The 14,609-nt window shown below is 43.7% G+C and overlaps 1 protein-coding gene across 4 annotated transcripts in view; it reads left to right on the forward strand.

Moving 5' to 3' along the window:
- Positions 1-14,609, forward strand: part of zbtb46 (zinc finger and BTB domain containing 46) — a 69,649-nt gene that overhangs the window by 50,262 nt on the left and 4,778 nt on the right. For 3 of the 4 annotated variants that reach the window (XM_023956664.1, XM_023956666.1, XM_023956665.1), the window contains exons 4-7: positions 4,665-4,943; positions 9,761-10,077; positions 11,322-11,364; positions 11,462-13,789. In XM_023956664.1, the coding sequence (XP_023812432.1) occupies positions 4,665-4,943; positions 9,761-10,077; positions 11,322-11,364; positions 11,462-12,222 (1,400 nt within the window). In that variant the 3' untranslated portion in view covers positions 12,223-13,789. Of the gene's footprint in view, positions 1-4,664; positions 4,944-9,760; positions 10,078-11,321; positions 11,365-11,461; positions 13,790-14,379; positions 14,556-14,609 lie in introns of those variants that run through there. The other variant, XM_023956667.1, reaches the window with a different exon arrangement.

Below are 14,609 nucleotides of genomic sequence, written 5' to 3' on the forward strand. Positions count from 1 at the left end.
CAGCTCTCTTGTGGTTGACAAGCCTCAGTAACTCATTGCTTAACCACCTTGGACTTTTTCCCTCCATTATGTTTGGCTACTGTCTCTGTTGATTTGAAGGCGTGGTGAGTTGTTTGGGTGTGCGTATTTGTGACTTGAGGTGTTAAAGGTCTGTGTGGGAAGACTTTTTTTTCTCTCCACATTTATTAGCAGTGATCTGTATCACTGTAATGCTACATACACCAAGCCACCACTTCCAATGCATGTGCATGTGCATGTGATGCACATTCACGAACACGCTGAACATGGGTTCTTAAATGCCCTCTTAGCATACAGCGTTCACACTGGACTGTCGCTACCCAATATACTCGTGCAAGTACCTACAGTTGGAAGAGGCTTGGTGTAAAATGTCAAAGCGGTGCAAATATCACAAGTCTCGTTTTTTCTTTCACATCTCTACTCTGATATATGAAAGACTTGGTGTGATAGAATTCCGGCCGACCACAAACTGCAATGATTAATTTCTCTTTCATTTTATTTTTTATTCAAATGATTGGCACTTACGTGAACGAAGAGGGATCCCATCCATACATCACTAACAAACCTAAGTTCAAAATCAACTGGTTTAAGTTTCAACACTCATTATATGGCCGCATGTTTTGTACGTAGAGCCCAAAAACTGACTTAAAAACTTGAATAGCGCTGCGTGAACGCAGCATATTTGAAAGTAAAAGCCCAAAACGCGCACACGTCTACATAGACTTTTTATTGGAAGTGGTTGCATAAACATGCTTTTCCAAGCCCAGTGTGAACGTAGCGTTAAAATTTGAAACTCTGACACACAACAAAGCTTCGTCTCACCAGAAGAGATGAGAGGAGTTTGCAGAGATACACACAGTTGTACAACTCACAACACAATTATATCATCAGGATAGAGGATCAGAGGTCAAACTGGGTCTCCTGACTCTTTCCTCCCTTTTCTGGCCCTCTCTCTCCTCCTCCTCTATATTGCATCAAAGTGTGAACTCTAATATCACAGCACTCTCTGTGAAACACACACTCATGCACGCATTAGGACAGCATACAGAGCTGTAGAGTTTTCCTTGAAAGACATCAGAAGTCCAGTTTCACACACACACAGACTAGCATCACTCCATTTTTTCATGCTGAAGTCCTCTTCAGCTTGCAGCATCACTCACATATACCCACATATGCATCCAAGATCCTATGAACAAAGAAAACCACAATTTCCACGTATTTGTCTCTCCTTTTAAAAGGGGGGTTTTATTTAGCATAAATGTTGAAGCCAAGGGTGCCTGGCTACCATGGCAACCAAATTAAACGGAGGATCTCTTCAGAAAGCAGAAATCTAAATTATTCGGACTCTTTTATGAAGGGGAAAATGAAAATTCCCTTCACTATACAGAGGCGGCTTCACTGTAAAGACAGGAGAAAAGGCGGGGGGTGGGAAAAAAAATTAGGAAAATGTCATTGTTCTTCCCATCTGACCATGTAGTTCAAAGGCAGATTCCCCGTGCTATTGAAATTCATAGGTTGCCTCATAACAACCTTTGTGTTAACAGTGAGAATATGTGCACAAAAGACTGATGTAACCACAGTTTCCCTTTGCGTATCGGGATAAACCTATTGCTGTCGAAAGAGAGCCCTAATGCGTAACTCCAAATCCTCAACAAAACCAGGAGCACGTATGATGAAATGCATAAACTGCACGCTCGGGATAAAGTGCGGCTGTATCTTGTGTGGTAAACGATTTTATCTGTCAGAACAGGATGGGGGTTTAAGGAAAACACCATCAAGGCCCCATAAAGCTTACATAAGCAAAGAAGGATTACGTTTTATATTCCGATTATGTGGTGCTCAATCCTATTTGCGGCCAGCGGAATACTAATTTCTAAAATCTTACGCTCAGTCCTGAATATGCAACAGGGGCTTTTTGTTGCAAAGCACTGTCACTTAGCATACATTTCTACACAATGCAGAAGTTTGACAAGTTTCTTCAAGAAACAGTTGTACTACACTAGCCCACTGTTTAGTCCTCAGCATGACTGGATCTGCGACTGAAGTTTTGTTACAGTAGGGATGCGAGGGGGACGGACATGTTCCATCTGTAGATGCTCATGTCCTGAGGATTCTGGGAAAGGGGTTCAGGGGTCACTCCCATATCCAATAAACAGATGAGTGAAGGCAGAAGAGGGTCAAAGATGATGTTCTTTCCCCCTCTCTCCTTCACTTCCTTTGCTTCCATTTGTCTGCCTCCCCTTGCTCCATGTGTGTGTACGAGCGTGTGTGAGTGTGTTGTTGTTGGCTAACAGCAGATCTATGTTATTGATTGACTCCTGTGGCTGGTGGGCTGCCCAGTGAAGGAGGGGGCAAAGCTCTAATGAATTCCTGCACCTCATGCCCCTTGCGCTAACCCCTACACCCGTTCCTTAATTAACTTTGTGTGTGTTTGTGTGTACATGATCGTGCAGGTGTGTGTGATTGTATCCACATATGTTTTTTTTATGTCGATCCACTGTGTTTCTTCCACGACTCCTCACACCCACTTCTGTCCTCCTCTGGCAATCTTCATTTATTTTCAGCCACTATATGTCTGTACTTCCTGCGGTCATTCTTTCACTGCCTAAACTCACTTTTCTGTCTTCTTGCTAGTGGTTTAGCAGTGGGTGACCACTTTGTATGTACAGTAGCTCACTCTTGTTTTGTATTTTTTTCCATAGTTACCGCTCCTGTTTAATAATCTGGCTAATATCCGTTCTGATCTTTATGTACCTGCGTACAGGGGTGGTATCCAAACATGGATCCAACCTTTTCACGAGTAATCAGTTACCTATGAAAACTGCATGTGAGACGTGAAGATTGTAAAACCACCGATGCTCTAGAGGTTGAGGAAAATCACTGTCTTTGTCACCATGACTCCCCTGAACTACACAGGCATCAAGGTCCTCTCAACTTCACTTACTTTAAATAGACAGTTTTGTTTTTTTTCACCCATTTTATTTCCCTCCCTTGTGTTTCTTTTATGCTTTCCTTCCCATTCCTGTACTTCATACCTTTACATCAACCTCCTGTCTTCTTCTTTTTTTTGACTTCTCTTGAGCTTCAGCTTACTCTTTCTTACACGCAGGCTTTCAAAGAACAATAATGTTTCCCTTCAGTTGTCAGGTTTTTATCCACAAAAATAAAGTAATTTACTTCACATTGGATGGCTAAATCATTTAAGGTAAATGCATAAGATGGATAATGTCTTTGTTGGAATAAAGTAACCAATCATCAGTTAAATGTCAACAAGGAGACGACAAAGGTGTCTGCTCCAGAGCGAAGCAGTAAGCAGAGAAGACTGACAAATCTGCAGTTGAACCTCCAGCAGCATTTCTACAGCTGACAGCCACTTTGATGGCCAAACGTGCTCACATGTCACGTCTGCACCAGCTTTCCTCTCCTTAACGGTCTCTTTAAACTCTGCCGGTATTTTTGTTGACTTGCAATAATGAGGGATGTTAGGAAGGTGAAAAAAAAGAGACATGAATCAGAGCTGTGATGTGTTGGTAGGTACCACTGGGTTCATAACTGGGTAACCCAGCTGACTGGTTTGAGCAAAAAGCAAAAACAGCAATGTTTTATTTGAGTTTCAAATTAAAGCAGTTGTCACTGAAAACGCTTCAACTGACAAAGGGATAACATTGCAGGAACTTTTTCTGTTTTTTTTTTTTTTTAAATCCCTGTACGCTAAAACCCCTTTCAAAAATAAGTCTTTAGAGAAGCATCCCACATACTAAAGTTGTAATCAGATCATTTTTTGATCTATTTTAAGAGCAGTGGTCTTCTAATAATGAGTATCTTGTTTTTACCAAAAAAACGTTGTTGTTTTCTATGACATAGTCTTTGCTGAGTAGCAGGAATCCATTAAACACTCACCTCTCTGTTGGCGTGGAGTGAGCCTGGACCCATTTCCCATCATCCCTTTGTTTACACACTTTCCCGCTATCTTACAGCCCCTCTCACCCTCAACCTAACATTATGCGTGCAACAAAGATGGCGATCAATATCGGAGCATATCCAGCTGTATAGGTTTGAGCCAAATCCTGTGCAATTTTTTGGGAAATGTATGTGTGTATATTGTGTATATATGTGTGTATATTGACTCCATAGTTTTTCTTTTTTCTTTATATATCACTCTCTGTACCTGTACTGCTGCTGCAACAAGGAAATTTCCCCATCATGGGACTAATAAAGGAATATCTTATCTTATCTTATCTTAATGCCTGATCAGACGAGGAAAACAAAGATGTACACAGATCTATTTGTCTACAAGCGGATGCATCAAAATGGAGCAGAGCAGGGAGCTTGTGGCCAGCCGATTGTAGGTCCTACTCCACAGCCATAAGCTTTTCACAACTGCTTTTTTGCATTTGCTCCTGATTCACAATGATCTGATTAAAGAAATACTCAGAAACGCAGTTTCAAGCTTAATTTTCTTTATATAGGTTCTCCATCATGAGAAAAATATTACGAGAAGATGTTAAAAAAAACAAAAACACTATTTCCATCAGAGTGGGTCTTTAAGGCTAAGTTTTTTATCATGGATCCATTCAGGAAGGGAGTGAGTTTGACCCATAGACTAAACAACCCCCCTCATTTACTTTTACCTCCTCTCTGTTCAGGGGCAGACGTGACCGAACCCAACAGCTCAGACAGCCGCGGGGAGCGCCTCGACTTCTTCGTCAAACAGGAAGAGGCTCTCACCGCAGAGCCCAGCTTCCTGGGCACCAACGAAAATGAGGAGGCCAGCAGAGGAGCAGGGGCAGGGATCTCATCTGTGGCTAATCTGAAGGCAGCGCTGATGAGTAAGAACAGCCTGCTGTCACTGCGGGCTGAGATGATGGGAGATGATAACCCACTGCTGTATGAGTACCTGCCCAAAGGAGGACACTCCCTGTCTTGTAAGTAGCTGTTTACTAAAACTCTGCTTACACTGGTCGTTTTGCACAACTGAGGCACACATCTTTAATTGACATTTAACCCAGAAGCACACAGACAAATGGATTAAAAGGGAGTCAAGAGAACACATGCACCTGTCAGCCCTGCAGCACACAAGTCCCAATCCCAAAGCACAGTTTTCCCTCACCATCCACTACACCCAGACAGCCATGAACGCATGCTCGCCTCCGTGTTCGTGTGTGTTGTTGTGCGTCTGGAGTGTGTAATCAGTTTGTGTGGTAATGCCAATGATGACTTTCTCAACAGTGACTCAGTGAGAGAACATTTTGCGGGGATCGCTCTTGCTGTCTTGTTAAAATTTGTTTGGTTTTATTTGACAGCTTCATTGTGCGTTTCAGTGGGTTCACAGCTGTAATTCACAGGAAAAAAACAACACAACTGCAGCTACAGCATTTACTCGCTTAAACACTCTGCGGTTCTCAAAGTAAAAGGCTGCTTTAACACTCTTTAAGAAAGTTATATGTGACTTTCTACCTAACATGTAAAGTTTTGCTTTTGTTCTTTTGTTTTAGTTCAAACTATGATGAATCCAAACTGGAAATAAAAGAAAAGCTGTTAGCCAAAATGTTGCACTAAAGTCCTGCAACCTGAGTGTGCTTGTAAATCAATGCCTCTAAGGTTCTCTAAATTTTTTTTTGTCAGCCCTTATGCTTCTTGGTGAGTCTGTTAAACTGTCAGCGTACATCCTTGAGTATTTGAGTGTGAGTATATTTGCTTAAGCCCAGTCTGCGTGGGCACGTTTCGCATCTTCAAATTGTGGGATTGTTTCTTTTTCACTTTAACCGGCACATAATTGGATCTTTTGTCCCAAGTTGTGCCTGTCTTTGTCAAGCAGAAGAAAAGCAGAGGAAGGGTACAAACTCTGAGCCCAGTAAGGTCTATTGAGCAGAGCCCCACTCACCTCTGATGTAAAAGACAGGGCCAAGCTTGAATAGTTCAAAACAGACGTTTGCGGCCACACGCACTTGCACACGCACGTCACATCGCATCACCCCTTTTGTGCAAGTGTTAAGTGTGTGGGATTGAGATGTTTCTTTTGGTGTAAAGAGGAGATTCAGATGCTGCCTCGGCTCAGATAGCCTCAAAAAAAGGAAAGCTTTTATTCACACACACTCTGACTTTATAGATAGATCAGCCTTGACTATATGAATAAAAGATTTTCAGAATCCAGGGAATGTTAATCATTTTTCGCTGCATGAAAACATATTGTACGAGCCCTATATCACCATTTCTGTTGTCACCAAAGAAGCCCCAGTGAGTGCTTTTGGTTAGCCAAAACCTATTTTGTATTTGCTACACAATTGGGGCTGGGGAAGTGGGATTGTCGAGATGGCCACCCACCTCTCCTCTTACTCCAGTCCTGTCCCTGTGTCTAAATGAGGACAGAAAATAAACAAACACTGTGGCTTAGATTACTGGGCGGAGGAGATGTCTGCCTGGTTTGACGGATCACTATTGCCTCTCTGCCTTCAATTCAAGCGCCTTTTCCCCTCTTTTCCTTCACCTCTTCTTAACACCCTTCCTGACTTTCCCTTCCTCTCATACCCTCCCTTTCTTTTTATTATTTTTGTCCCTTAACCTTCCTGAACGATTGTCCCTCTCAGTTTTCCTCTGCCTTCTCGTGGGGCTCATACAGTTCATCCTTATTTGTTTCACTCCTGCCTCTTCCCCCCACTATTTTACTTCAGGGAGCAGCGAAGATTGTTGCTTCAAAATCCTCGGAAAGTATTGATCCCGGCAGAAAGGAACAAGGTCACTTGGCCCAATTCAAGAGAGACCGCTGAATATCAGCAAATGGCCTTGACGCGGAGCTTCTTTCTGCAACTTCATTCTATCCCGCCATCCTCCAACTCTACATAACTGCCTCATAACTGCGGCTCTTGCATTCACTTGAAATCCGACTAAACTGATAACCAGCGTCTTTGAACACCACGTTGCTGACGGGACATGCATCAAAAGCTCCACTTTTTCTTCATCTTCGGTCACAGACAACAACCTCCTCGCATGTGGAATTCCAAAAATATAGCAAGACCAGTCTTTACCGAACAGACTATAAATCCAATTAAGATCTTTGGATTTTGATCCCTTAACCAATTTGTGCGTCAGACAATCGGAGTCTAACAATAGATTTTTTTTCAGACCATCCCAGACACACCTGCCCACACTGCCACCGTAAAGAACATCCAATTATCTACACAGATCATACCGACATTACTGAAGTTTTCACTCCGCTGCCAGCTCTCATCACTTCACATCTACTGTTGAAAATTGACTGGCCCTGTTCAATGGGTCTCTGTGGATCCATAACTGTCTGCAGAGATTTTCTGAATGGATTTCTTGTAGACATTTGAATTTTCCTCCAACTTTTGAGGCTGCTAGCAGTCCTTTAGCTTTTGATCATCTTTGTCATTAGTTTAAAGCATTAGATGATTAGTTTAAAGTATCAGCAGCAGGAAATGAATTCAATCCCTTCTCAGCTTTTTCTCTGAAAGGTCACCTGCTGATCGGAAATATTGTCCTACGGAGGACAGGGGCAGCGTCAAATACAGATTGAAATTCAGGTCTTTTCATTTCATCACAAAACTACTGAGTACTGATTCAGTCTTTCTTCTAAGAATTATCATAATTTACATCAACAAATTGTTAACACTGAAGCACAATTGTGTAAACAGTGTGTGGATGTACAGTATAGACCAAAAGTTTGGACACACCTTCCCATTCAAATGAATGGGAAGGTGTGTCCACACTTTTGTTATGTACTGTAGATGTCCTTCAAGCTACTGTTTAATATTTGTGAAGTTGAAGAAAAGAAATGAAACAGGAAAGTTTGCTTTTTTTTTGTGCTTCAATGTAGTTTTTGTGTTTCTGATCACCTTCAGCGCAAAGGAAAATCTGCAGGAAGAAGCAATATTTACTGAAGTTGCAAATCAGTGCTCACAGATATTAGAAGCGACTAAAAGCACTTTTAGCTTATGAGGTTTATGATGGTCTGCTTAGCTTGTATGTCTAATTCAAATTTCAAAAGTAGACCATTTTTTTTACCTTTAAAAAATAATTTATTTTCTAAAATTCTTTAGTGTGAAGTCCCAAGGTTGGATAAACAAGTTTTTTTTAAAGAATACATACAAATGCATCCAAAAACAGGTCATTTGGAGGGCTTGTCAAATTTACGTAACACTTGTGCTATCATAGGCACTTTAACATTGGGAGTTGGGTCATCTAGACCCACTAGACAGTGCGCTGAACCTTTTTTCTTCAATGATTTGTGATCTTCACTGGTGTCCATGGATTACATGAAATCTTTCCACCTTTATCCACCTTTGTCATGGTGGGGAGAACACGTCAGTGTAAGGGTGGGGTCATCTAAGATAGCACAAGGTAGCACATTGTAAAGAGGAAAAACAGTTCTGAAGATCTAACAGGATGACATTAAGCCTATTTGTCACAAAGAACTCCTAAATAATCCAATTTAGTTTTAAAAGACTTATCAAGTTTTACTTTATTACATGCTGATCCCAGGATTCTCACCTCAAGGCAATTGTGTTTCTGAAGCTTAAAAGTCTAATGAGTGTTAACCCTGTTTGGAGCCTTATCACTGCATTCTGCTCTTAGTTGTGGGGAGTTGAGCTAGCGTCCAATTCTCTTAAGCCTGCCATTCAATCTGCAAGCATTAAAATCTGCATGACAAGGCTTTCAAACATAGTTGGAGCATTTCTCCAAAAATCTTTACATCTAACTAACTTTTCCATGATAAACCTTTCCAGGTACACCCAGAGCAACACGTGTTAATAATTTGCTCTGTTTCACCTGCAGCTCATCCTTCCACCTTAGTTTGTTCTTCCTCTATACTTGCTGGGGAACAAAAAAAAATTAAAAAGAAAGAAAGAAAGAAGGGGAGTTCAGCATTTGTGTGCTCTCTGATTAAGTGGGAGTGGGGAGTGTCAGGCGCGGTAGTTCAACATTCCAGGAATCTGTCCACGGTCAACCCTCACGGATATGTGATTCTGTTCATTTTGCAGAGGAGGCCTATGAATGGCTGCATAACTCCAGATGCATTGGCCTCACATTTACACTCGCTGGGTTGAACAAATTACAGTACTTTGAAAAACATGGCTTATTCATAACAGAAAAAAAATAGGACAAAAGGGAGGAGGATGCTTCCCCAGCAGAAAGAAGTGGACAGATCTTCATGCAGAAGAAAAACCTTCAGTGTGTGTTTCCGTTTGAAAGCAGAACACTGTAGTAAACTGAAATTCTTTATTCAGCGTGCCCAAACTTGTTGCTCCGAAACATCTCGCGGGGTTGGCATAGTCGTCTTTAGCCCTGCGCGTACAAAAAAAAAAATCCTCACTTCAGCGGCAACATGGCTCCACTCCAAAACTATTTCCCTCCACACTGCAGATCCTCAGACCCTCTTCTTACATGCATTTTACTGGCAAACACAACAGATGCACACTTCTGCACACAACGCACACTTGCTGCCATCTCTGTGCACACATGTGGGTGGAAGGAGAAGGAGAGCAGAGGAGCAAAAGGAAAAAAGAGAGAAGAGAAGCCCTCACCCTTTCCCCTTGGCTGGTGGAAAGTGAAACTTCAGTTTTTCTTCCTCCCCCTCTCTATAGTGTTTGATAGTGCAGCACTGGCAGCCTCTGTGTGCCCCCCTGCCCACTCTCTCCCGTTGTATTCTGGTGGCCAGCTGCTAGCAGAGTTGCAGTTGTACGTGAGTGGGTGGGTGAGACTCGTTTCCTGTGCTTCTTAGGGCTCCGCTCCAACAACTACTGCAGCCCGCTTCGGCCAGGGGCCACAGGGGCCACAAATCATAACAAACAGGGTGCTGGCTCTTCTCCTCCTCTTCCTTTTCTTCCTCCTCATCTTCCACCACCATCACCATCACTCCAACCATCATCAGCATCAGCATACTGCCCTCCCGCTCCACCTACGCCACTGCACCCCCCTGAGCCTCGGCCCCTGGAGGCCCCCGGTCTGCGGGCTGGGGTCCCCTCACTACACTCAGGAGGATCGGACATGGAAGTGGAAGAGGACCCCGAGGGCCCAGAACCCTCCACCTTGCCTGAGGTAAGCGCACTGAGCGTGGCTCAGCTTCGGGCGGGGGCTGCTCTCTGGGTACCACTCCTCCGCTCTGATAAAAGTTCACAGCAGGGAGTGGAGGCGAGTATTCAGGGGGCAGCTTAACCCGGCTTCCAGTCACAGAGGGGGCTGTAAGGCCAAAGAGAAAAATTGACCACCGATGTGACGTGTGGGTGGGAAACTATGTTCTCCGCATTTTTGTTTTGTTAATTTTTCTGCTATTGCAGACTGTTTCTGTGCACATCATGTATCTCATTCTTTTTTGTGAAATCTGGCACATTTCCTGCTCCTCTGAAGAAGCAATGCTGTTTTTTTGTTTGCCTTTCTTTACTGTTTGCTTTATTTACTTTCCCTTCCTTTCAGGCTGCTGCCGCTCTTCACTCTTGCCTCCCTCCTTAGATTATCTTTTTAATAAAGCTAGACACGAATGCACCTTTAAGCAGGGGGTCTTTGCATGGCATTAGCAGTAATGTAGTGTACAGTGGTTGCATCAGAGATGACACATCTAGCAACAATGGCAGTGTGTGCTCAGAGATAGTGGATAACGGGCAAGGTGGTGTGATGAGACGGAGTAGAATCAATACTAGCAGACAATGAGAGGTTTGCTCTTGCAGCTCAGGAAATTGTTTGTTCTGCTCGATGTGTGTGTGTGCATGTGTGTATGTGGGCGTGCAAGTGAATTTTTTTTATTTTTTAGTCAGTCTATGTGTATGCTGCGAGCATTTAGGACCAACATTTGATTTCAGTGGACCTGCCTTCCAACAAGCCTCCCCATCTCTGTGGACAAGCCATCTGTTTGCCCAGTGCATGGTGTTCTGTTCTTAGAGAAGAGGAGTGAAAAGCAAGTAGCAGTGAAGGGATAGGAGAGGCATGGGGTGGATGGAGGAAGGGGTAGAGCTTTGCTGCGGTGTAGGCGGGAGGTAAGAGTGAGCAGGGGTTGAACATTATTAACAGTGAAGCATTGCGTCCCATCAGACAGCTGCAGCATCCTGAAACTGTCATCTGTCTGCTTGTGTCTGCATTTGCTCTGTTCTCTCCAAATTGTCTTTGAATAATTGTCTCTTTCTTATTTTGGCTTTTTTTATTTGTTTGTTTCTTTTCTGCTTTCGTGTGACAAAAGTTTTCTTCACAGCATGTCCCACCTTCTTACCTCTTGCATGCCCAGGCAACATTCCATACAGACTGGTTAAATTAGCTCGTGTGAAACATAATAGGATATTTTGTTCTTGCAGGAATGCATAAAAAACAAAGCGGATGGAAAAGAGTACGGCACAGGTGAGGGATGAGGCTTTAAGTTCATCGATACCTTCAGAGTTGGCCTTCAAAAGCTGTTTCTCACATGTCTGCTCCCCCTTCTTTCATACCTCGACAGCCTTGGACGCTGACCAGTCTCCTGTTGAGAGGGATCAGATGGGCGAGGAGAGCTGTGCTGGTGGCCTGACTGTGCCTGCTGCAGTGTCTGTAGCTGGCAGAAGAACTGAAGGGCTGCCTGTGCTGACTGAAGAGGCTGCTCCAAGGGAAAGAGACCTGCCAGAGCACGGCGCCTGGCCCTCACAGGGTTTCGCCTGCTCCCTGTGCAAACGGCTGTTCAGCAGCCTGGAGCATCTCAGGGAGCATGAATACCGCCACACCCTGTCTCTGATGGCCTTGTCCCTGGACTGGTCAAGCATGCAAGGCCTGCAACCCACCCATCCCCACCACCAGACCCACTCCCAGCCCGCCCTCTTCGGGCAATCCTTGTACCGCCCTGTAGCGGGCGAGCATTCGTCAGCACGCTACCTTTGCTCTCAGTGCCCCGCCAGCTTCACCCTCAAATCCAACGCAGACCGCCACGAGAAGACTATCCACTTTAAGAAGAAGCTAATGCAGTGCGTGTACTGCCTGAAGCACTTTAGAGACCGCACAGACTTGCACAGACACCTTTCGTCCGTGCACTCCAAAGAGAGAGGGCACACCTGCCCGGTCTGTGCCAAAGCTTTTAGCACCCAGAAAAACCTGGCAACTCATGTTAAAGTGTGCTGCCAGGTGAGGCTGGCACCTGAAGATATACTGGGAGGCAGCAGCGGAGTGGACATGTCTCAGTATATGAAAGTTAGTGATCATAACAGGGCGATTGATGTAGAGAGCCTGTAGATTCCCACCTACATTTTACAGTGTACATGCGTTGTGTCTCATGTCAAAAACAATGCTGGCCATTTTCTTTTAATTGAGAATCGTAGAGAACAAGACCCATTTCTACATTGTTATACCCTCATGAATACTCTTTGAGTATCTTGACAGAAACGCTCACCTTCTATGCAAAACAGATCTAGAAAACTTTTGTCTGAAATGATGTATCTCAGAGCACGGGGTGAAATTGGTTTCACTGCAGTGCCGAATGGAAAGACAGGGGGTGTCTTTCTAACCACTCGTCTGGCTCTCTGTCGCCAGTCACCAGTCTGACTCAACTTTTGTCTCCTTTTTAGGCAGAGAGATCTTAATCTGTGTGTCCACCCCTGCATTACACTCACAAAGACTTTCAAAGCCAGCTCCTACCTGTCAGGCATTCCTAACAGGGCACACAACCCTGCCACCTGCAGGAACGCCCCAGAATTGCAGCATTAAAGATTCTGACTGTCACCTCAGCAAAAAACAAAAACATTTAAATTAACATGAACATGACAAAGGAAACATGAGTTTAAAGGATTTAGTGCCAAGCTTGTCTGTGGTGCATGACTGCTAGCAGAGGTTTGAGATAAATGCAGACGGAGAAAGTATTTAGCCCGCTAAAACAATAGCCATGATGGAATGGGGAGGTGTCATTTTCTCCTTCTCTGACCATCTCCTTTGTCTCTGATCTGTAATTCTTGTCGTGGCTGAGTGGAGCTGGAGCTGAGCAGTTATTGGTCCTTCACGACTCCAACCCCTCTTGACCTTCGACCCCACATCTGAAGGGGAAGTAAGGGAGTGAGGGGCAGGTGCCCTTTAAACCAAATGTGCTTTGTTCGTGACGTAACGGCTGCAGACCATTCATAGCGATGTTGTGATCTCAGGGCAGAAAAGAGGGATCAAAGTGGGGAAACACAAGGCGATGAATGAGGAATGTGGCGATGAGGAGGATGAGAGCTGAACACAAGCCTAAAGCCTCAGTGCAACTGCAGATTCACCTTTTCCTGCCAAAATAGTCTTGTTTTCTCTTTTTTTTCCAACACATGGTCAACCTGGTTACAACTTATAAGGAAGGATTCACAATAAGAAATCATGCACCTGTCTTTACCTCATGAGAAAACACTCCACACAGACTCATGTGTGCGCCAGAAAAGTTACAGTTTCCACTGGGGATTCGTCTTCCTGTTGTGTTTACAGGGAACTCCAAAAAAGCTTGACAAAACTTTGTTTTCACGTAGCTCACAGTGTCCCAGCCAGCTGCAGAAAAAGACTGGCAGGCTCAGGGAAGTTTGAAACTAATCAAGAACTTTGAAGAACTCGTCACAGGAGAGGAATGGAAAAAAACCGTCTGACTGCTGCAACGGTATTTTTTAATCTGAATGCAGCTTTCCAGTTTTCAAGGATATTAAATAATAGATTCTATTATTTATCACTGAAGCCCGTGTAACCAATGTGTGAAAAAATATTTTTTTCCCGACTGAGTGACTCTTGCTTGGCTTGTAGATTTTATTATGTTATTAAAGAATGACTGAAAATAAAAATAAAAAGATAACTTTGCTGTTGTGTTGTTTTTTGTTCATCCACTGGCATCTGTTCATGTTCACATGCATGTTTTTTTTGTTGATGTGCTGTCAGTTGTTTAAAGAGCAGCAGTCACGAGGTAATTATATTACCTTATAGTCCTTTCTAGTGTGCTTGATCTCCCTTTTTTTTAATGTACAGTAGATGCGTGCTGTGATGTTTTTGTGCTCTCTGAAAGACAGTAGTGATGTATTACAGTCATCCCTTCCTTTTGTGCGTGATTTTCCTGTCGTTCCCTGTTTGGCTTTTGTCTGTGTCTTCGCCGTTCATAGTAGAGACCTTCTAGAGCTGCTCAGGCAGACTGACTGTTGTGCCATGTGCTTAAAGTATCTCTATGCCTTTATTACTTTATGGAGGAAAAGCTGTTGCCAAGGCAACTGTAGCTTTGACTTGGATTGGTATGACCGTGGGAATTGATGGTACATTTCTAAGCCACATTGCTAATTAAATGCAGAAACTGAAGTGACAAAAGACTTTTCTTTATCAGAATGAGACTCATTCAATACAAATAATAATATATATATTTTTTTATTCTGCCCCTCCACCTTTCTGTCCTTGCAGTGAATGACTTCACGGTGATCCGTAAAAAGTTCAAGTGCCCCTACTGCAGTTTCTCAGCTATGCACCAGTGCATCCTTAAGAGGCACATGCGCTCCCACACTGGTGAGAGGCCCTATCCCTGTGAGATCTGCGGCAAGAAGTTCACCAGAAGGGAGCACATGAAGAGGCACACACTGGTGAGTGCAGTCGCCAGCAGGGGGCGGTGAATTGCACCTAATAAAAGTGTAAAT

Source organism: Oryzias latipes, chromosome 7, assembly GCF_002234675.1.
Source record: "Oryzias latipes chromosome 7, ASM223467v1".
NCBI classification, from domain to species: domain Eukaryota; kingdom Metazoa; phylum Chordata; class Actinopteri; order Beloniformes; family Adrianichthyidae; genus Oryzias; species Oryzias latipes.